We start from the raw sequence: 22,573 nt of genomic DNA on the forward strand, positions 1-22,573 counted from the left end.
CGTTCACGTCGTGCTGCTACCTATCAATGGAAAAACTAACTACAAGTAACGGAAGAACGGCCGTTAGTATTTTCGCTTAATTTGGTACGGAAATTGTTTCATTTTGAATCCCCGGCCTTTGCACAAACGGGCATGCTCCCCATCGATTTAGCAGTTCCCTGGGCTTCTACCATTTCAAGCTGGTTCAACCATGCCACAGGAAAACACACTGCTGCCAATGGGCTTGGCTAACCAGTGAGTGATGCCAATTCCAGGGAATCCCTGAGGTAATGTCCCACTCACTCTTACTGGGGGTCTCAACACCCAGGCCTTTGCTGTCCTTACTAAGGCCTAGCCCCCTGGACTTCCTCTCCTGTGCTTATCCCACTCAAGCTCGCAAAAACACACAGTTTACCCTCACTGATTGTAAGACCACCAGATGGGTTTTCTACTGATATATTGGTAAGCACCTATCTTTACATCCCAGAAAACCATTATCTCTCACATGTCCTCCATGCGAGCTGCATATCCCATACCTTCTTGATCCAAACATACATCTTTACACAAAACTATTTTAGTGAGCAATATTTATTAAAACCAAACAAATCAAAATATATCCATACATACAAGTAAACTGAATGAAATAATTAGTAAGCAGTATTGCACTATACTGGTAATGTATAAAGAATACACATGCATATTAAAAGCAGTAAAATTTTACAAAATTCAAATGTAACTAAACACATTTTATAACAACCTATATACAGTAGAAGATTCTTACATTTTCTCATTATAGAACTAATTTTACAGGATATATAAAATCTTGAATAACTGGAAGTGACTACACAATGCAATATAAAATATAAAGATTATTTGTAAGACTTGATTATTTATTTAACATTGTTCTAACTTCCAGTTTATTCTTAAACACATTAGACTTTAACAAAGTTACTAACAATTAGCAAGTGTAGGACTTTCAATCTGCATAAATAAAATCTTACCACATTCTTACCTTTGCAATATCATAATTTATATATAAAATGGCACTTCTAAAAAAAGCTACACACATTTTTCACGTAACTTCACTATACACTTAATTAAATACAAACATACACACACACACACACTGTCAGAATGAAATAAAAGAATCTAGAAATTTTAGTCATTACATGTTGGTCAGAAATGCAGTGACTTAAATGATATTAAATATACTGTGAAACCTGCCTAAAACATTACCCAGATTGAGACAAACCTGTTATCATAAAATTTCTCCGGTCCCAAGACTACAGAATATAAATTCAATGTTGTCATTCTTCCACTGTGATCTTACAAAAGCGTTACATCTTTCAACAATGGCCTCAGGTCATTCTTGCACTGTGATCAGAGGTCACATTGTTGCAAAAAATGCAGAACAGAGACAGACATGGATGGGCTTATAAAATCTTCTTCCCTTATGTGAAAAAGTAAATAAGTAAAATAGAAAAAGAAAGGGAAAACAATAGTCATGGAAAACAGCCAGCCTGAATATTTATTTTGTTTATTAATAATTTATGGAAACAGACAGAGGGACAGAATTATTCTGTTCCCTAATCTGTTCCAGGGATATATTATCTGTGAAGGAATATTCCCGCCATGTACATAAAAGAATTAAGCTCAATCAATAACAAGATATGAGCAGAATACTTTAATAACCTACTGACAAAAGATTCCTCATGAACCTGCCCAAAATAATTAAAATGTTTTGCTAAGTATCAATGTACTTAGCATATCAGCATGAATTTATGATTACGATATGGACATACAAACAGGGTATGTATATACTATGCTATAGTTGTCATCTAGAAGTAACAATCTGTGCTAAGCAGAGAACTTTCCAGATACTCAGAGATTCCACTTTAAGCAGGTTTAACTGGAATAAAATGCGCAAAACTGCTGAAAATCACAGAAAAGAAACAAAGCATGAGATCAAAATATTCAAAATATCTGTATATAACAAAGCAATTAACAAGAAAATTCCTTTTATACAACTGTGGCACATATGAATACAAGCAGGCCATGCATATTTGAAAAATAATATGATCAAATTAATTCTTTAGATATGGAGTTTCATTTTCATAGCTATGAAATGGTAGCATATACATTTGTCACTTTTAAAAACTGAACACAATGTTTGGCAGGTTGGTCGGGATAGCTAAGTCAGTATAGTGACTAGCTACGGGCTGGACGGCCGGGGTTCGATCCCCAACGGGGGCAGAGGATTTTTCTTCTAGCCTCTGCGTCCAGACCGGCTCTGGGGCCCACCCAGCCTCCTCTACAATGGGTACCGGGGTCCTTTCCCGAGGGTAAAGCACGGCCGGGGCGTGATGCTGACCACTCACCCCCATCTAGTGCCGAGGTCAAGAATGAGTAGGAGCTATATCTCCACTCCCCCCAAGCGCCTACATGGCATATAGTGGGACAGCTTTACTTTTTACACCCACATTATTCTTATCCAGATAACTGCTCCCTAAAAAGTACATAGTCCTGAGTAAGTGGTTACTAAAGGGTTATAAGCAACGGATTCTATACCAGTGCCACTAGCATTAATAAGATGTACCTGAAAAGTAAACATCTAACTTATCCCACCTATCTCAATAAATCATGGTCTACTGTGACATTTAAATTAGTCAGACTCTGCAGTAAAAGAAATATACAGTTTGCCATGACACCTTAATACTAGAGCTCTGTATATCCAAAATCTCGTATTTACCAAGTCTATGGCATATAATCCTATTTCAGCACAGCCATCAAATTCCTTATTATTACAGAAACTGAATATTCATCACAAAAACACTATTGGATCCCATACTGTGCCTGAGCCACTTCAATCCAGTTCACATCATCACAATTTAAGACTCATTTTAAAATTGCAATGCCTCAATTTTCCCTTTAAGATTTTCAACTAAAATTTTGAATGTATTTCTTGTTTTCTCAATACATCTACATAATTTAAGCCCTCTAACAATATAAGGTGAAGAATACAAATTATAAAGGTCCTTATTAAATCATTTTGTTCACTCAAATGTTGCACGTAATTCTTTAGAAACAAATACCATTCTCAGCAGAACATTTTTAATACCTCCTAACCTTACATGTTTCCTAATATTTTATATGCCAGATTTTCAAAGCCAGTATTCCACATGACCCTGTAAGATTAATGTACGAACAAGAATAAAAAAGGTTGTATTCCAGTGCATTATACATATTTTATAAATGAGTCTATGTGATTTTGTATCTGTCAGTTGCTTCCATGGTCATTTATTCCAAATACTGTGCAAATATAATGCTGATAAAGTTCTTGCATAGAGGCACACATCACTTTTACTTTCTTTTCATACAATGTATATCATACCAAAAATGTTTGAAATAAAATATATGTACCTTAATAAGAACCTTAAAAATTGATGTTATATATACATTTTTTGGTAGAATGAACCATTCTTAATAAATCATATAATGCTTGCCTTGCTTGCACTACTGTGGACAAACACACACTCAAATTAAATTTGCCTGACAACATTTGGTGTAGATTTATAATTCTAAACTCAACTGGAATAAGTAAAGTGGTTTGGAAGATGTACAATGCAGATGGATGAACAGAATGTATAAAATTCAAACTGATTGCAACAAATATTACTACAATTTAGTCCATATTTGAGGTTTTGGTGACTACAAAACATTATAGTACACTGCTGTCTAGTTAATGAATGCAACAAAGTTTTCCTCTACAGACCAAACAAAAATTATCTTTACAATGTAATCAAACAGTACGCAAAATCAATACAGCTCATATAAAGTTGAACTCTCAATTTTACTATATTTGTTGAGACAATAAGACACACTACAATTTCAAAAGCAAATATTCAGAAGAAAAAATATTTTCATGAATACACAGTACTCTATTTTTACTCAGATGAGTATTATAATGGAAAACCACAAGAATAATATATATATGAAAATATTTCTAATACCAGACCATGGCAACTGCCACTACAAAATATTATAGTATTTTTCAGCGGAATTGGCGGCTGGGTTGAGTTCTGCTCTCTGTGAGTGACCAATCAGCGCAAAGAAGGTCTGCTGGTAAGCAGGGAGACCTCAGTCTGTTCAGAAACCCCATGGTAGAAGCATCGGCAGCTGCACTGCGTTGTTGCCGATTATTATATGTTCTTTGCACAGTGTTGTAACCATTCACTGGAAACCACTGTTCTGCGATGCAACATCTGGCACCACTCTATGTTGTTTCTTCACTATCTAGCCCCACCGCCTCCCATCACTACTTCCTACCATGGCACAGTACATGTGATTGGTGCACGCTTCAGCCGCCAATTCCGCTGCAAACTGTTATAACATGCGTGTACCATAATTTTTCAGTTCACTGTACAGTAAACTCCCAATTACTAAATGTGTGTGGATCATCGAGTTTGTGGATTATTTGTGCATGACTATCTGTTACAAAAATGCACAAATGTGAATTACGCTTTCATATTCTTTCCATGCTGTACTCTCTACTTTGCGCATGGGTTCTGGAGAAGATATGAGCGAACAGTTCCTTTTTACATTCTTTAGGGTCAGAATTGGTGGTGGGGTGAGTGTTCGAATGACCATGGAGGTGGACAGAGAGGATGTTATGGGTACTTGCTCTTTTTCAAGTATTAATGTCTTACAGTCAATCCTGTTATGTTATGGTGTGGGTCAGGTGAAAGTGATAGAGGTCATCTGCATGAAGAACTGATTTCAGTTCTAGCTTGAACTCATCCACTGCAGGTCCCAGAGCATGTCAGGTCAGACGGTTACAAGCTATGGAACTGTGAAGATCACTTTGCGTTGCCTGGAATCACCCTAACAAAAGGGATTTTCAGAAATTTGTCATCCGATTCAAATTTGGATAAAAACCATGAAGATGAGGATGAAAATGGAACTGATGGAACAATCCCCATTTCATTAGACTCCAATTGAAGAAATATTATTATTTTTACTGAAAGACAACACAAGTCCCAGCCACTTTGCTCCCTGCTGTGCCCACATAAAGCCTTAAATGTACAGAATGTGCAGACTATTACTATAAATCTGCAACTGCCTTCTAACATCACTTTGCGGCCATTCATCAACGTACCTTTGTCAACATTTTCAAAACTTCTCATAGCCCACACCATGTCAAGAATTTTGGACTTCGACATTCTAAAATTTTCCATTTAATTTGAGCTTTTGTTTTACTGTCAATACGATTTTATTGTGGTTTTCAGACACTTTACTTAGGATCTGAAAGTGTGAAATGGACTTCCAGCACATGATAGACAGACACTGTTAGTGCTGCCACGAAACAAAAGAAAAGAAGAGAAGAGGACAGTGAGGAATGAGAGAAGGAGGAGAAAGTAGTGAGTGCATCATAACAGCATGGCATTACAGTGTGTTGACATTTTCTAGATTACACGAGTCAGTAAGGGTTTGAATGCAGTAACACTGGCAATGCCAGGAAAAAGGACAAGTCTAAGCAGTTCAGAAAAGTAGTAACCACAAATGTCAGTTGTGTTAAAATAAAATGTAAAGTAACTTGTGATGTTTTTAACGCACCAAACAAAATACTTTGGGTTATCAGTGTTTTTCAATTATTCATACATCTTCTCCCCTTCATTAGCCCTGGATACTTGGGAGTTTACTGTATCTACAACACAATCCCACGCCTTTGGTATAAAACAGTGATATTCGGGGTGAAATCTCGAGTTCCACATATAAATTTGAGAAATTCAACAATTACAGTAAATTATATTAATTTACCAAGCTGTCACTGAAGATTCTTAAGAGAACCAAACAGGCATGAGCTGAATAACAGTAAAAAAATTATACACTGGCTTGAGTAATAAAGCAAAACAAGAGGGGGGAAAATGTACACACAGCGTAACAATTCTGGTGTGTTCACTGGAATTTTACCTTGTGAATGCTGCCAATGAGATCACAATTATCTGGAGTCAACAGCCTTTGGTTGGGTAAGGGTGGGGTGGGGGTGGGGGGTCTGGTATCTGGCTGGGTGACATCAAGGATAATTTTGCCTTGTGGCTGTTCACCTGGCTAGGAATTCTCTACATGGATGTTCCCCACCCTGTTAGTTTCACGCACAGAAATAAATATACTGTACACGTGAGTAAATTAAGTCCCTGCAACATATGCAGCTTGGGAAGTCACGCGCAAGACTAATAGCAAAACTGAAAAAAACGTGCTTGTTCAGATTTCATGTAAACTTTACTGGTAATACTTTATAACACTGAAAGTTATAAAAGAGGAAAAATAAAACAAACAACAGTACTATGAACAGTGGGAAGCAACAGAGACATGTGAGAAATATATTTGTACTAAAGAGTCAGGAATAGAGGGGTTACACACGCACACATCACTTGCCTACTGCGCAACCTACATCACACGCATTTCTTGCGTACTGTAGGTCTTCATGTAGAGTGCCCACTGTCTTTCTATTTAAAAAAGAAATGTGCCAAGAAATTTTAGTAATTCTTCAATATGAGATTTAATAAACATATGTTCAGCATTTCTTGACAAGTTATGTGCATACAAACAAACATGGTAAAGTTAACAGGCATATTTATACGACGTTTAGTTGTAAACACACCTGAAAAGACCCCAAGAGAAAAGAATGAGATAGATATAAATAAAGGATGGAAATGAGAGATGGAAGGATTGTAGAACTGGTTATCAAGTTATATGATAGTGCTGTTCCAACTGCAGAAGTTATATAGCACTGATGAGATAAATATTATTGTGAATGGTAAGGTTAGGATATGTTAGATTGTGGATGTGACCTATTACAAGGTACTCTGTTGGTATTCATCTGAAGCAAATGAGGAAAACTATAATTGTGACAGACACTATCCTGGCCAAGATATGAACCAGGTACTCTTGAATACAAGTTTAGAGCAGGAAGTGATTCTAAAACCTCAGTGGGGGCAAAAGAGAAAGATGGAAAAATTAAAGGAAGTGTCAGTGGGTGGATAACATGTAACAGATGGTTGGGGAGGGAGAGATGCACAGATGGACAAGAAAGGAAGGAAGAAAGGATACATATGGCTCCATGACATTTAGTGATCACACCTGTAACAAAATGAATCACATTATAATGGTTAATGACTCTAATAATAACAATTTTAATGCTTTATAGCACCTTAACAATGTTAACAAACTTGTTTACTGTAGCAATAAATAAATTGGTACTACATTAGGCCAGTGCTCAAAATGGACTGAGTGTAATACAGAATACTACAAATAGCATCAGCAGTTGATACACATACTATACCTCATTACTGGAACTCACCACAAAATTATTGCAACATTCACTATTCTGCTTCATAGATACCAATTTTCACAACAGAAAAAGTATTTATTTTTGTTGTACGAGGGGCAGTCAAAAAGTTCCCGGAATTGTGGTATAGCACTGTAATGGTAGGACATATGGCAACGCTTCCTAATCATCTTCAAAGTAGGACCCTTGCGCACACACACACATTTGTTCCATCGATCCTGCCATTGTTGGAAGCACCGGAGGAAGGCTTCGTTTGGAATCTTCCGGAGTTTGGCCTTCACGTTCGATTTGATGTCGTCCATGGTTGCGAAACGCGCCCCCTTGAGGCCCATTTTCAGAGTAGGGAACAGCCAGAAGTCACTCGGAGTGAGATCCGGAGAGTATGATGGTTGGGTGATGACGGGAATGCTTTTCTCGGCGAGGAATTGCTGCACAACCAGCGAGGTGTCGAACGCGACGGCCGAACTCCGGAAGATTCCAAACGAAGCCTTCTGCCGGTGCTTCCAGCAATGGCAGGATCGATGGAGCAAGTGTATGAGTGCGCAAGGGTCCTACTTTGAAGGTGATTAGGTAAGCGTTGCCATATGTCCTACCATTACAGTGCTATATCACAATTCCAGAAACTTTTTGATTGCCCTTCGTATAACTATGTAATGGATTATATTTAGAATGAAATTAACCTTGCCATAAGAATATCAACCCTTTCACTGTTATGAACAGAACACTCCAAGTGTGTCTATTATGGACTAAATTGTTCTGCCATGTTTATGTAGGATTTGAGGTTTTCACGGTGGTGAGTCTGAAAAATGGCCGTCTTCTGGGTTGTTGCGCCGTGCAGTCTGGTAGATGTTTACTGATGTTTCAGAGGTCCTCGCAGCCTCCACCATTATCAGACTGCACAGCACAACAACCCAGAAGACAGCCATCTCTGTAACACATTTCTTCCAAGAAATTAAAAAAGGAGCAGAGAGAGACAAGAGTAACAAATTAATCATTTGATGAATATGCACACACTTCCATTTCTCAACTCAGGGTTTGCAAGCTGAGAAGATTCTATTCATTCTATTTATTCTTTTGATGCTGTACTGCTCAATGTTGTAAGCATTTTTCTTCACATATTTTTACTTTGACACTGGAATAAAAAAGTGACAAAAACCATACCTTCTATCTATAATTTAGTTAGCTGATCTCCCACTTGATAAAAATGTATGAGATAATTTTGGAGAAGGGTTCCAAAACACCAGAAAGACTGAGACAGGAGGGAGTCCACAGCCAGAAAGGCTGAGAAATACTGTTTTAGAACATCCATGATGTACTGCTGTGTTTGATTACTTAGCAAAAGTAATTAATGCAGAACTGGACTAAGTGTAGGCAAGGTAGGCAGCAGCCTAGCATACAATATGCAGGAGGCATGTGGTACATTTTTAGTATTACTTTTGTAAATAAACATATTTTTAATTCCAGAAATATCCACACTCACAATATGTAAGGATATATTCTGTGATGTCACATGTGTTAGTGAATGTTCAATCTCTGGTATTTGAGCGAATACTGGCTAACAGCGAAAGGGTTAAACCAATTCTAAAATAAAACACTGCTTATAAATCACGGTCACTGACTATGGTACCTCAGTTTTGGCTAGAGTCTGCGTTGCTGGTTCTGGTTGTTCTTCCTGCTGTGTTGAAGAAGCAGGTGTAAGGAGCAGTCCTCTTGGAGAAAATGTATCACAGTACAAATTCTCTTTCTTGTGCACGCGACGGACATGGGAACGAAGATTGTCTCGGCGAGCAGACCGGTACGCGCAGTGAGGACACAGATGTGGCTTCTCCCCAGTATGCATTCGTCTATGCTGAATCAACTACACAAACCAACACAAGGGCATGAAGCAGTAGCATATACTACATTCAGTATTTTGTTTCTTTCATTTTATACAAAGACTTACTATCTGGGGGGAGGGGGGAATCACACATATTTTGTTATTAATCAAAGCCTGAAAATAACCAGGGATGAACTGGAAAGTAGAAGGAACAATGACAGTTCATAAATTATACTTAATAATAAATTCTTAAGTTCATCATAAATATAATTTATATATTTATGTGGTAAAATAACATATTTAAGTTTATAACAGCCAACATAATTCCTTAATATTAAGATTTCTGTCTTCTGGGTTGTTGCGCTGTGCAGTGAATATTCATCGCCCTGATGACGGAGGCAGTATGACCTCTGAAACGTTGGTTAACATTGACCAAACTACACAGCGCAACAACCCAGAAGACAGAAATCTTCATACTCATCGCCCTGATGACGGAGGCAGTATGACCTCTGAAACGTTGGTTAACATCGACCAGACTACACAGCGCAACAACCCAGAAGACAGAAATTTCATACTCACCACTGTGAAAGCCTCAAATCTTACATTCCTTAATATTATTTTTGGCTTCTCTATGTGCTATTTACGAACTTCTATAGCTTTATCAAGTGCTGCCATTATGTGAATATTAACACAGCAGCAACTTTCCAAACATTGCTTGTCCATACTGTATTCCTTTCTTTAATGACACTTTATCAATTGTATGTTATAACATCAACGTCCAGGATGATTATGAACTGGGAAGGGCACGAAGGGAAGTTGTCATGTCCTAGTTTAGCAACACGCAACTTTGTGGAAGCTAATTCTGATTCTGTCATCAGCTGAAACTGTAGAACCTAGCCAGCTGAGTCCATTGGAGATATTCATATTTTTTTTAAATTTCTTTAAAATTAAAAGACAAAGGAAAATGTCCAAAAATGTGCATCAGTTTATCTACAGCACTCACCTTTTTAAGCTGCACTGTCCTAAAAATGCATATATCACAACAGAAGTATCTGTTGTCTCGATGCCGCCTCATGTGCTTATTCATTTCCACTTCTGTAGGCCTATCTTTGCCACAAATAACACATGAAATTTTAACTGATGGCACATTCAGCCCCAGCGTATGCAGTTTCAGGTGTTTATAAAATGCCTTTTCAATTGTACATGTGTAAGCACACATTTGGCAACGATACTCTTCCCTCTCATATCTACAAAATGGAATAACCATTAGTTTATGGCACATTAATAAAATAAAAGTACATACTTCTACAACAAAGCTAATATTATTGTCTGTGAATCACACCAGATTTTTATTCATAAATATTATTCATACTGCATACATTCATTTCAATCATAACTACATATGTTTATAAAATTATTACTTGATACATTTCAGTTCACAACTTACCACAAATTTCTTGAAAATTTGTTTTAATATTACTTTCTTATCAAAGTGTAAGTCCGAAATGGTTCCTTTCTTTCAAGTTTTCCAACCAACAGCTATGCAATTAAACAGCAGCATTTAATAAACCCAGACTCAATCATTTAATCAATGTATACTCTTTTAATACACGCTAACATCACTTCTGAGACAACTTTAATGCTACAATCCATTACTGAAACCCAACCTGACTCTCTGAAGAGACACTGGGCCTGCACGTTTCTTTCCTGTGGGACTGTATCCTTCAGCAACATGCCTTGCTACATGAGCTTCAAGTTCGTCCCTTTCTGAAGTATGGAAGCGACACGATGCCATTGGACATGATGCAGACATCTTGCTCAGTAGTGCATGAGCAAGATTGGAATCTGCTCCGGGAGCTGGATGGCAAATAGCTATGTGCTTCTTCAAGCTTGGCCGAGTGTCAGCCACAAGACTACATTCTCCACACTCGTATCCGGTCCTGCCTCCACTGCTAGCAGTTTTATGTGCTGATCTGTAACAAATTGTACCAACAAAATCTCTTGACATGAATGTGATATCATTCACTTACTGAACATACCACAGCCTCTGAAGAATTGATTTTGCCAATTTTGTGGGTTCCTGACAGACCTTCAGGGGTAACATGGTGGCACTAAGAATGAAGTTCCTACTTCACCCTACTTAGCTTCCTGTGATGATGATGAGGCTGGATTTGAGAGATTTCAAAAAAGATTGAAGTTTATAAAATATATTATCTGGATGAAGAGATGGATGAAAATTATATGGAGATGGCTGTCTGCTGGGTTGCAGCACTGTGTAATCTAGTAGAATTTTATCAATGTTTCAGAGGTCCTTAATGCTAATGTTGTAAATAAACTCTGATCCTAGTTAAAATTTAAAATATTTCACCATGCTAACTAAACAAAGGTATTATACTGAAATAGCATCCAAGGTCACAAAAAAGTCAAACATGAGCTGCATGTGGAGCGCAGATCATGTAGAGACTACGGCTGTTCTGTTGCAAAGGATTAAACCCCCTGAAATATTCTGCATACTCCACCAGGCTCATGATCCGCAGTTTGGGAAATACATTATCTACATCTTGTTCCTGATTTGTGGGCCTACCAGGCACTCACACTGTTGACACATTAACACCAGCTTACATTTCATAGATACTTCTGTATTTTTATAAGAATTCTGTCCATTTGGTGTTCTGCCTGTGTGTCACCCCACGTCGACAAGTTGCTCAGTCTTAAATACCATTAAAGACCAACACTTAAGTTACCCAATTCTTTCATTTTAATGGCAATATTTCAACTTATGAGGTGATATAGCATGAAATTAGATTGAAACAGTATCACAAAAAGTGTGGACTGGAAGGATGCTTTCGTCCCATTCCAAAGTACTATACTTGCAGCCACCTGAAGAGACTGAAGAAAAGCATGCCACATATTAGACAGGACCAGTAAACCAATCAAGATCTGATTCGGGTTTTACCTGAATGAAAGTCTAAGAGCGTTACACAGCGATATGTCAGTCCAGCATGAATATGTTGTTTATTTTTCTGTTACTATAAATTTATAAATACACAAATGAATTTAGAAACCTGTTAGCTAATGATGACTGATTGCTGTAACTATCGCCTTCTCCAATATCATTATCATTGTCATCATCATCTTCTTCTTCTTCTTCTTCTTCATCGTCATCATCATCAGATGCTTCTGACACTGCATCCAGGTGTTTATTACTCAGTCTACCAAACATCATACTGTACATGGGATTATACTGTTGGTTCAGATACTGCATTGTACTCTCAGTCTTTAAATTTCGATTCCACACACTGTCAAAGCTATCGCTTCTGCCGATAGCAGCGAAGTTCTTCCTTTGATGTTTGGGAGATTTCAACTGCAAGCAGACCAAACAAATGGATGAAATGTAAACAAACGACTCATTAATGGGTTTAGAGCTAACTGCAACTGTTAACGCATTAAATATCTATATATATAAAAAAAGGCCTATTCCATACTAAGTTCATATTTATCAAATGTCCCCTTAAAAGATTAAATGCCTTATCAGCTGAGATATTTATTAAAATTGCATTCATTCTTCATAATATTAAATCAGACATATTTTAATAATGTACATCACATACCTTTTTATTCCTATATTCTGTCCCCATTTACATGAAATAATATTTAAATTTCTAATGAATAAAATGTGTAGTAATTCACCTTACCTTTCAGCACCTTTTCAATAAAAACTTGTTTCAGTTATTAATATCAATAACTACCTATTTCTTCCAATAATGTATTTATCACATGCTTATGATAATCTTCCTTAGAAACTGCATCTACATAAATATTCACATGACAAATAAAACTTTTTCAATCAAAATTTGTGTATTTTAACGAGATCTGTATTTTATACAAAAAGGCATTTGTCAAAATTAATTAAAATTAGATTTAAACTTCGTGTAAAGTGAAGTTCACATTTCACCAACACAAATAAAAATTTAAAATCTTCCATGAACTGTTTAGTGTAGACCTAACAATATGAAATTTAACTGAAGTCTTTTGAGTAGTTTCAGTGAAGTGACATACATAACCCTCCATTTTTCATTCATTTTATACACTTTCTGCAGACGTGTAACTGGTAAAAAAGTACATAAAAAAAGCATTCTAGCCCTTGGTATTGGTACTAAAATAGGGGGGACTTCAGTCATCCCAGGCACTCTGATAACTGCAGGATCCATTCTGTACCCCTATTCCTGTTCTAGCCCTTTGAAAGGATCCTTAACACACTGCTTGAGACAGCAAAAATCTGATTGACATCCCCCTAATATTTACCACCTAGAGCCATGCACAGCCAAAGATCTGTAAACCATGCCTAGCTAGGGTTCAATCACTGAGGGCAGAGGATTTTTCCTCTAGTCTCTGTATCCAGACCGGTTCTGGGGCCCACCCAGCCTCCTATCCAATGGGTATCGGAGTTCTTTCCCGGGGGTAAAGCCAGGCTGGGACGTGACACTGAACACTCACCCCCATCTAGTGCCAAGGTTAAGAATGAGTAGGGGCTATACATCCTCCCCCCCCTCAAGCGCCTACATAGCAAACAGTGGGACAGATTTACTTTTATTTTCCATCTAGCTAACACTGGGCACTGAAAGAATATATGGTATGAGGATTCCTTTTCCTGTTTATATTTCCTGCATTTGGTGCCTCCTCAAAGTGCAACAGGTATTTAACAACAGATACTGATTTCTGCTTCTGGAAGGTGAGGATTCATGGAAATTCCCCTTTGCTGTCCAACCTTAACTTAAAAAAGGAAGGACACCACTTGGAGCAGCCAGGAAAACATGGAATGATAATGCCAAAATAAATTTTAGGCACATCAGGCTGTGCGCTGATTCATATGGCTCTGCCTGCCTGCACACATACACAAAACCATACACACAAAATAAGATAAAAAATTAATAAACTGTTAAATCTGAAAGTTTAGCCACAGGACACCTAAAACATAAGTTCACACTATAAACCATGTGACTCAGATCACAAAGAAAATAAGAAACAAAATAACAAGCGTAATCTGATAAAAACAAATTCAGAACAAACAGGTCTGATTCAGATAATACTCTGTAACAGCCAAAAGCAAGTAAAAGTTATAATACACAAAATCCTTATATTTAACTACGTGGAAGAAAATTCTGTGCATATATTCTGAAATTTAAAATCTGGTAACCTCATATTGTGATGGTACTAAATTATCTTCCAAATGTGTGACATCCTTTACCTTCTTATGATTCTGTTGAGATGACGCACTTTCAGGCCTTGAAACTGGGGTAGCTCCTGGATTTAGAGTCAATGGAGATGTGCCACTCAGGCCTGAATGGGTGTGCACAGAATTCATGCTCTCAACGCTACTGTGTTCGACCATGACATCATTTTGTAATGACATAACAGCCTGCCAGAAACAGTTTTGATTTACATCTTTTGCCACTGTACCAGATGCAATTATATGCAAAGAACAATCTCTTGATTATTCATAATTTAAGAGGGGAGGGGGGAAGATTAAGGTATAAGTAAAGCACACGAAAGCCTGGATTATTATAAAAAATTACATAAATGAAAATGACTTGTCTTCTGTTGTTTCACAATCTGCTTACTTGCTCCATCATCAGAGCAATAAGTAATATGGATGACGCAGGCAGTAAGCAGCTCTGAAACATCGGTAAACTTCTACGAGACTACACAGCATGACATCCCAGACAAGAGACATCTTCATACTCACTCATACAAATTTGAAACCTCACAATAATAGATTCTCCCTCTTATCTTTACACACGAGACCATAAAAGCATATATGGAGAGAGATGGTAAAATAGCGTGTAACTTTATACCACAACCTACAGCCCACAAACCACATGGGACCTGCTGAATTTCTCTCCGTAGCTCACCACAGTCTTCACCTTTATCTTTTTGTATGGCCAGTGACTGCCTTCATATATGTAATAAGGTTCCAGTAAATTATAAATAAAAAATGTAACATCAAACACATATGTTCCATACTGTTATAAAGTACTGAACTGTCAGAGTCTCAATTACATATGTTAAAATTTCCTGGATGGAGACGTCAGGTATATTGTCAGTACCATGGCATTTTCCCATGTTTTTGGACAATTTAATTTTTAAAGTATTTGTTGCTTAGTAAGGGAGAGACATTCTTTTTCACGCTTTAATTTTGATCCCTGCCTGTTATTGTTCAGTGTGGGTAAATACTTTACATCACTTTACGAAAATGTGATTCTTTACTCACAGCAAACTTTGTGACATGTGTTCAACTGCACTGCCAACGAAACATTATTCAGTCATTCAAGAGATGGTCGGAGATAACTGATAACATCACTGGTGAATTTGAGTGTTTCATATGTGAGGAGAAATCCTAAAGCGAGGCATATTCTGAATCTGCTTCAACTCAACGTTACTGGCCTCACTACAACGGTAAATTTTAAGTCAGAATTCATAGCCAATCTCGTAACAAGAATCTTAACAAACAAATCCTTTAGGCAAATTATGCATTTCGAGTAAATATTTAAGAATCTTATGACATAAGAGTGCATATACACCGGGTAGACTAACCATCAAATTATTAATTAGAATATTTAGCATTTTTAATAGCTGCATAATTCCAATAGATAAGAATTAACTACATTTGGGTCACCTAGCTTAGCCCCCAATTAATATATTGGCTGTAAGCACTTCTATTCAGTACAATCCATGAAACTGAATAAATTAAACAATGCCAACATTTGGAATGGCTTTATCTTTAAAATGTCTAATACAATATATTAACTTGCAAGCACTAAATTTTACAACAATGATAAAATGAGACCAGAGGTTTAATTGTTAACCCCAATGTTGTTCAACAAAGGAATCAGATCCTACAACAATAACTTGGGATCACAATAGTACAAGAATGACCTAAGATGCAACATGGAATCACATTATGGCATGGTTGATATATGTAAATGGATAAAGGTATGGCGGTTAAAAGAAAAACTTGAGCCCTCTCCATCCCCCATCAGGACATGGACCGATCTATCTCAACAGTAACACAAAATATAAACCTCACTGTGGTCTATGAGATGGGGAAGTTGTTCCATGGTGCAGGATCTCCCTTCAAAAGTTAATAGTTGCTCAGCTGATCAACAATTCCCTGTTTTTATGGAGCCTGAAGGTTCGTTATTGAGTTTAAAAAAGCAGATCACTGAATCCTATCATGAACCAGTTGAATCCAAACCACATCTTCACATACTATTTCCCTAACGTCCATTCTAATATTAAGATGGCTGTCTTCTGAGATGTTGAACCATGCTTTATGGTAGATATGAGGATCTCAGTGCACCCCTCATCAGGATTAAACGTTCATCTTCATACTTATAACAATGAAAACATGTAATTCCAGTATTCTAATATTATCCTACCATCTACATCTAGGCATCCCAAGTGGTCCCTTTCTTTAAGCCTACATGACTAAAATTTGTATGCATTTCACATTTCTCCCATGTCCTGCTCATCGTGTCCTCCTATCCCTAATGACATTAGATGAAGAGTGCAATTTATGAAGATCCTGCTACTGCCTGTCTCTCAGAGCCAACTATATTATTCTCAGCCCCTGTTCTCAAATACTTTAAAAAGCTAAGCTATTCCTGTGTGCTGAGACAGGAAGCTTCACACCCAAATCAAATAACAGTTAAAATCATAGTTTTATATGTTTTAGTCTTTTGAAAGAATACAGAAAGATAAAAACTCTGAACTGAACAGAAGTAAACATTATTTAATCAATAAATAAAATAAATACATTTTATTTGGTGTAATATCCCTGGAGTTAAGTAGCTTCAACAACTTCAAACATTAGATAAGTACTCGTAATAAATGAACTATGTGAAACAGAAATTTCTCTCACTGGTTTGCAAGTAGCCTGCTCTGTTCTCTCTGCTGAAGGTCCTCCACTGATTTCAGAGACAGCAGAAGGACCACCTGATACCACAATGGATGGTTTCATAGCCACATATTCAGGCTGGCTTCGGTATGAAGAACGACATGGTGGAGAGGTACCAGTACTCGAAAATGATAATCCATCTGCAGAAGGAAAACGTACCAATAACCACGATAGTAACACAGCTTAAAAATTACAAATTACTTGCAATAAAAAGAAAGAAAAAATTAATCTGTTAACTCATTAGCTAAGAAGACTAATACCATAGTAGACTGATTGATTCTTCATGACTTCAATGTTTTTTCTGCAAAGATGATGATAAATGGTAAGTACAGAATAAATTGGAAGCTGGATGGTCAAAAGTACTATCCTGGCATATTCAGCTGCATTTGAGGCTCTTTTGCTTCCCTTCTGTGCTACAATCTCTTTTCAGAATATAGAATTCCCCACTTCCTCATGTTTCTTTGAAGATACAGACACTGGCAAATTCAGCTGCAGCTGTCACACTATAACATACTACTGCAACCTATCCTGATGAAATCTAATACAATTCACATTTTCATTACCTACAAGACTTTTTGTATATTTATGGTTGGAGCTCCACTCCCCCCCCAAATGACCTACATGGTGACGGCTATACTTTACTATGGTCTATTTATTGATGATTTCAGTATCTAGACTATACAGTATCAGATAAAACAATGACAGTGAGGAATGAAGTGGAACGAATGTGGAAGGAAATGCTCATGACTGGAGGGACTGTGGAAAAACATGAGAAACCTACCTCAGTCAGGACAGCTGGTTAACACATACAGATTTAAACCTGAGGTCTCCTGAATAAGAAGCAGAAGTGCTAACCACTCAACTATGACATTCAGTCCTATTCCTTTAAAACTATGTTAACATTATCCTTCCAGTTTAATATTCCTTTCAGGTTTTCCAGCTAAATTTTGAAAAAAATTACTTGTTTTTCCCAAGCATGCTACATATCCTACACATCTCATTCTCAATGATATCATCACCATAACAATATAGGATGAACAGTACAAATTGTGAAACTACCTGTTGTGCAATTAACCTTTTTTCCTTTAGCTGTCCCACTATACATCATGCAGGCACTTGAGGGGGGGGAGAAGTGGTATAGCTCCTACTCATTCTTAATCTCAGCACTAGATAGGGGTGAGTGGTGAGATGTGATTGTGTTGGTAACATTTCGCACCTGACTACAGGATGAAAACATACCAGACACACCAGCGGGAAAAAGCTAAAGGCATTCTAGACTTCAGCACTGGATAGAAGAAAATGTCAAGATATTCTGACTAGAAACCCAAGACTCTTTCTTCACCTGCACAGCCATGAAAATATCCAGTGCTTCCAGCACTGACTGTGGAGTAGAGAGATCTGCTCACACTGTCTCCACTGTTTGGATTGTTGCTTGCCCAAAAACCCCCATGCAAGTTCCATAGGCCATAATCCATCTGAAACAAACATCACTATTTTTAACAGAATGAGGGTATGAGATGCATAAACAAACTGTATTTCAAAAAAGCATTATATAGTACCCACCTATAAATGTCTATAATGACACCATTGCTCAAAAATAACTGACAACTGAGTAACACCGATGGTCCTGTAAAACTAACAACTGAACAATGTTTACCATTGTGCTAGAGAATTTCAGGATTACAACCTAGTTCCTCCATGTCCCTTTCTACTAACAACCTTAGTAATGCCTCTGATTTAAATACAGTGCAATTTGCTGCACTGTTCTTAACTGATTCTGTAAATCACAATCATTGCTATATAATCAACACAGCTTCAAATGTTTGATGTTAATTATACTGGAACGTTGTCTCAAGTTAACTCTTAAATATAAAAAAAAATTCACTGACAGATTTGGTGTGATTAACAGTTCAGGTTAGACTCTCCTATCTCTGAACATCTTTGCGATTTGCAAAGATGACACAGCACAACATCGCATCGAACTCTTAGTATCCAATTCCATAGAGAAATACCGAAATTAAAATATAAAAATTGTGTTGATACACTGATGCTGTTCTACTTGGAAATACACAAATCACAAATGCTCGATTACAAACGGCTGAAACTTGACCAGCAGTATTATTCACATGTCAACTGTGTCCCACAACCCTTTGATATATGAATTACATCAACGCTACTTTTGTCTCACAAATATTAATCACTGCCTTCTAGATTTTCTTGAGGAATGCTAATTGATCTAAAAATGTCATAATTCTAATTGTATTAAAGCTGTTGTACAAGCCACTTATAACTTTCGCACTGACATTTTAAAATTTCAGGCCAACTTCATGTACCAACACTCTCACTCACCTATCACGAAATTGCGGACGACATTTACCATGAACACCAAAATACATCGCAACACACCATGTTTATCACGATTATCCACCCATTGCCACGGATTATGAACATGTTTATTCCGACATCTGCTGTCGTTTGGTGCTAACTAGATAAAACTACCCTGAAGATGGAGAGGTTCGTAGTATGAATCACAAGCAAGGTCACACGGCCTCACAACACACAACGACAATCTATATACTGAATACCAGGAAACATTTAAATCTTATGTAGTTACACAAAGACACATCCCCTTTTCCTCTCCAACGATAGTATTTGGGAATTTTCCAGTGGATAGGTTTCGTGCAGTAGCTAACCTATTCACCGATTGAACCACAGATTATACCACAATGGTGATCCACAACATATGACATCACGCTTCTATTGTAATGCTTTATATCCGCATTGATGGATCAACTGCAAAAACGTAGATGGCTGTTATATGGATTGTGGCAGTACACTGACGTTTCCATCATATATGTGAACAGATGGAGAAAATCGAGAAGGGGGTTAGGAATGAGAGGCAACAAAGGAGCCAATGGGTGAAGGGGCGGACCACAGCCTGGACAAATTGATGGGTGATCTCACAAAATTAAATGTTTCTAAATACATTCAGTATCTACACAAATATGCAAACAGACAGACTGTAGTGCCCCTTATCCCGGATTGTGGGCCCTTTGACCCAGGAGTTGAGATGACACTGAACATAGCTGAGCAGACTGCCATTTATGTAGCTGGTTGATGGTGGGTAAGGCGTCGTTAAAGAGTGAAAGCTGAAGACCAGTCTTCAAACAATAAGTTTAATGAATAACAATAGAGCTACAGATGATAAGTACTTGTTTGAATCAGAAGACCCAGAGAAGTGATGCAAGTTTGTGGCTCAAAGTGGTGTAGTGACTGCCCACGAGAGAAGTTGTGGAAAATGTCCCGACTCAGCATCGAACACTGAGCTTATAAGGTATAACTGCGAAGGGAGGTGGAACTAACATCACCCCCTCACGTAGGTTCTGACCCTTACATTCACAGCGGTCTCTTTTGTTTTATCCTAACTGATTAGGGCAGAAACCCCTATCTCTCCACACTGTTTGGGGGCAGAAACTTATTATTTGTTGTGTTTGGATGTGACCACTGGGTGCCAGTCTGTCACCTGGTAGGATGCGTGGAGCGAGGCCCGACTAGTAAGCATCTGGGATGCTACAGGACAGACACAATGTCAGCTGTGTATTCAGTTCGTACACTTGTGTAAAGAATGAGCAACAAAATGTTCATGACATTTTACTTTATGATGGAAAAATTCAGAAAGGGGTACTAATGAGAATATTTGGACCTAAGATAGTTGAAGTGAGATAAATTTTTTTTGAAAATGTGGAGGTTTTAATTTTAGTCTTCACCAGATAATTTATTTGTACCAGACAACACAGTGCTACAACCAGAAGACAGCCATCTTCTTACTCACCCCTGCAAGGACCTCAAATCATACAACTTATTAACCATTTAAAGCCTGGAGGTAATGATATGCCTCACTTGCTTTAACAGTCAATAAATCTACATTTTTATTTGTGTTTTGAATGATTCTCGGTGTAAAACAAGGCTGATTTCCTTAAACAGTATTAACCAATTGACAGATGAAAGGGTGAAGTGTGACGTTATCTTTGCAGTAAGGACTGAATTATTAAATACTATTTAGGTGAGCTTTGGCTTTAAGGGGTTATTATGGCGATAAAATCAAGGAGAGGACACTACACAGCTGCTAACAAAAAAACAGTTTTATATTTAGTATACAGTTGTGTAGCATTTTCCTTAAATAAGGAAAACTACCAAACCTGAGTAATGATAACTGGCCTCCTGGCATTCATTTGCCAACTACAAAACAATGGAGATTAAAATGAGCTTAGCATACTTATAAACATAGCCAACTTTCAAAATTGTGACTAAATATTCACTTCCTGACTGGTACTCAAGCCAAAATTTACCACTATGATAGTTTTATCTATAGAATCCCTGAGAACCCTTTGCATAAACAGAGTTGAAAGTAGGCATAGAGCATGTAATAGGAAGGACAAAAGGAGTTCTCATAGCCAGCACTAAAGACAGAACAGTGCTTTATATAGTCAGCATTAACAAAGACATCTAATTAGCCAGTCCCTAGTCAGATTGGTCGAGGGGGAGAGGTTAGACTAAGACAGGCACCCTGGTCCTCCAGGTTGGGGGTTGGTCGCAAGGCCAACAACCTCACACAGTAAAAAGGAAATGTTTCGATACCTCAATTAAAGCCTCGGACAGATGGACCTATCGGAGGACCAAATGGAAGAGGAGAATTGAGGAGGCCACAGACTGAATACGGACCCGACAGCCATAGAAGAATAGGCATGAGAACAGAGGTCTATAAGATATTGCCACACACACATGAAGAGGCATCTGTATAGCCAGTACTGTCTGAGCAGAGAACTGATTCGACCTTGGAGCTGTGACATCGTGCTGCACTAAATACACTGCCCCTCACTAAAAATTCTCCCACTGTAGGAACAATCTGGATGTTTGATAAATACAAGAAAGGTAGAACACTAATATTGCTTGAAACAGAGGGTTGCATAAAAGACACCTGCACTGCACACATTCATACCTTGTGCGCTATATACGATACAGCTGGTTTCAATCCTCACTTTCTATTCAGTGCTGTCAATAGGGCATACGAGAACAGGGACATAATGTTAATGTGTTGATGGAATGGATAGGTTGACAGGGGAATAAAAAAGTTGATAATGGGACAAATCAAAAGGTAAATATGTTATATGTATGGAGAGAATTTACATTTTATTTAAAATATAATGGAAAGGAATGATCAAAGTATTTTCTTTTTAATTTAATATGGGAAAAAGAGTGTGCATGATTTATGCAATGAAAGATGCCATTTTCATTCCTTAAATGTCTTACAATTCCAATTCCTTGGCCAGTCACTAAAACAAAGGGCTATGCTTGTCTTCTGGGACCTACAGATGAACAGGCAACTGTCCACCTCAAAATAAATGGGTTAATGAGTGTGGGAAACAGGACCAGGAATACAGAGCTTTGTATATGGGTACTCAACACACAGCAA

At 37.6% G+C, this 22,573-nt stretch overlaps 1 protein-coding gene across 4 annotated transcripts; it reads right to left on the bottom strand.

Moving 5' to 3' along the window:
- Window positions 1-1,500: 1,500 nt before the first annotated feature.
- On the bottom strand, window positions 1,501-20,052 carry LOC110831574 (uncharacterized). 4 transcript variants are annotated; one of them, XM_022067733.2, is made up of 9 exons: window positions 19,450-20,052; window positions 18,443-18,575; window positions 17,065-17,240; window positions 14,392-14,562; window positions 12,209-12,507; window positions 10,811-11,116; window positions 10,147-10,390; window positions 8,955-9,185; window positions 1,501-7,119 (listed from the first exon to the last, which is right to left on the bottom strand). In XM_022067733.2, exons 2-9 carry the CDS (start codon window positions 18,573-18,575, stop codon window positions 7,114-7,116), a joined length of 1,566 nt encoding a protein of 521 aa, XP_021923425.1. In that variant the 5' UTR covers window positions 19,450-20,052; the 3' UTR covers window positions 1,501-7,113. The 4 variants fall into 4 exon arrangements, with proteins under 4 accessions (XP_021923425.1, XP_021923424.1, XP_021923423.1 ...); XM_022067732.2 differs by lacking the exon at window positions 19,450-20,052 and adding an exon at window positions 18,664-19,428 and having other exon boundaries at window positions 18,443-18,590; XM_022067731.2 differs by lacking the exon at window positions 19,450-20,052 and adding an exon at window positions 18,664-19,427.
- Between the last annotated feature and the right edge of the window lie 2,521 nt (window positions 20,053-22,573).

This window comes from Zootermopsis nevadensis, unplaced genomic scaffold, assembly GCF_977971745.1.
Source record: "Zootermopsis nevadensis isolate Lab colony 2312 unplaced genomic scaffold, Znev_1.0 Znev_ptg000050l, whole genome shotgun sequence".
NCBI classification, from domain to species: domain Eukaryota; kingdom Metazoa; phylum Arthropoda; class Insecta; order Blattodea; family Termopsidae; genus Zootermopsis; species Zootermopsis nevadensis.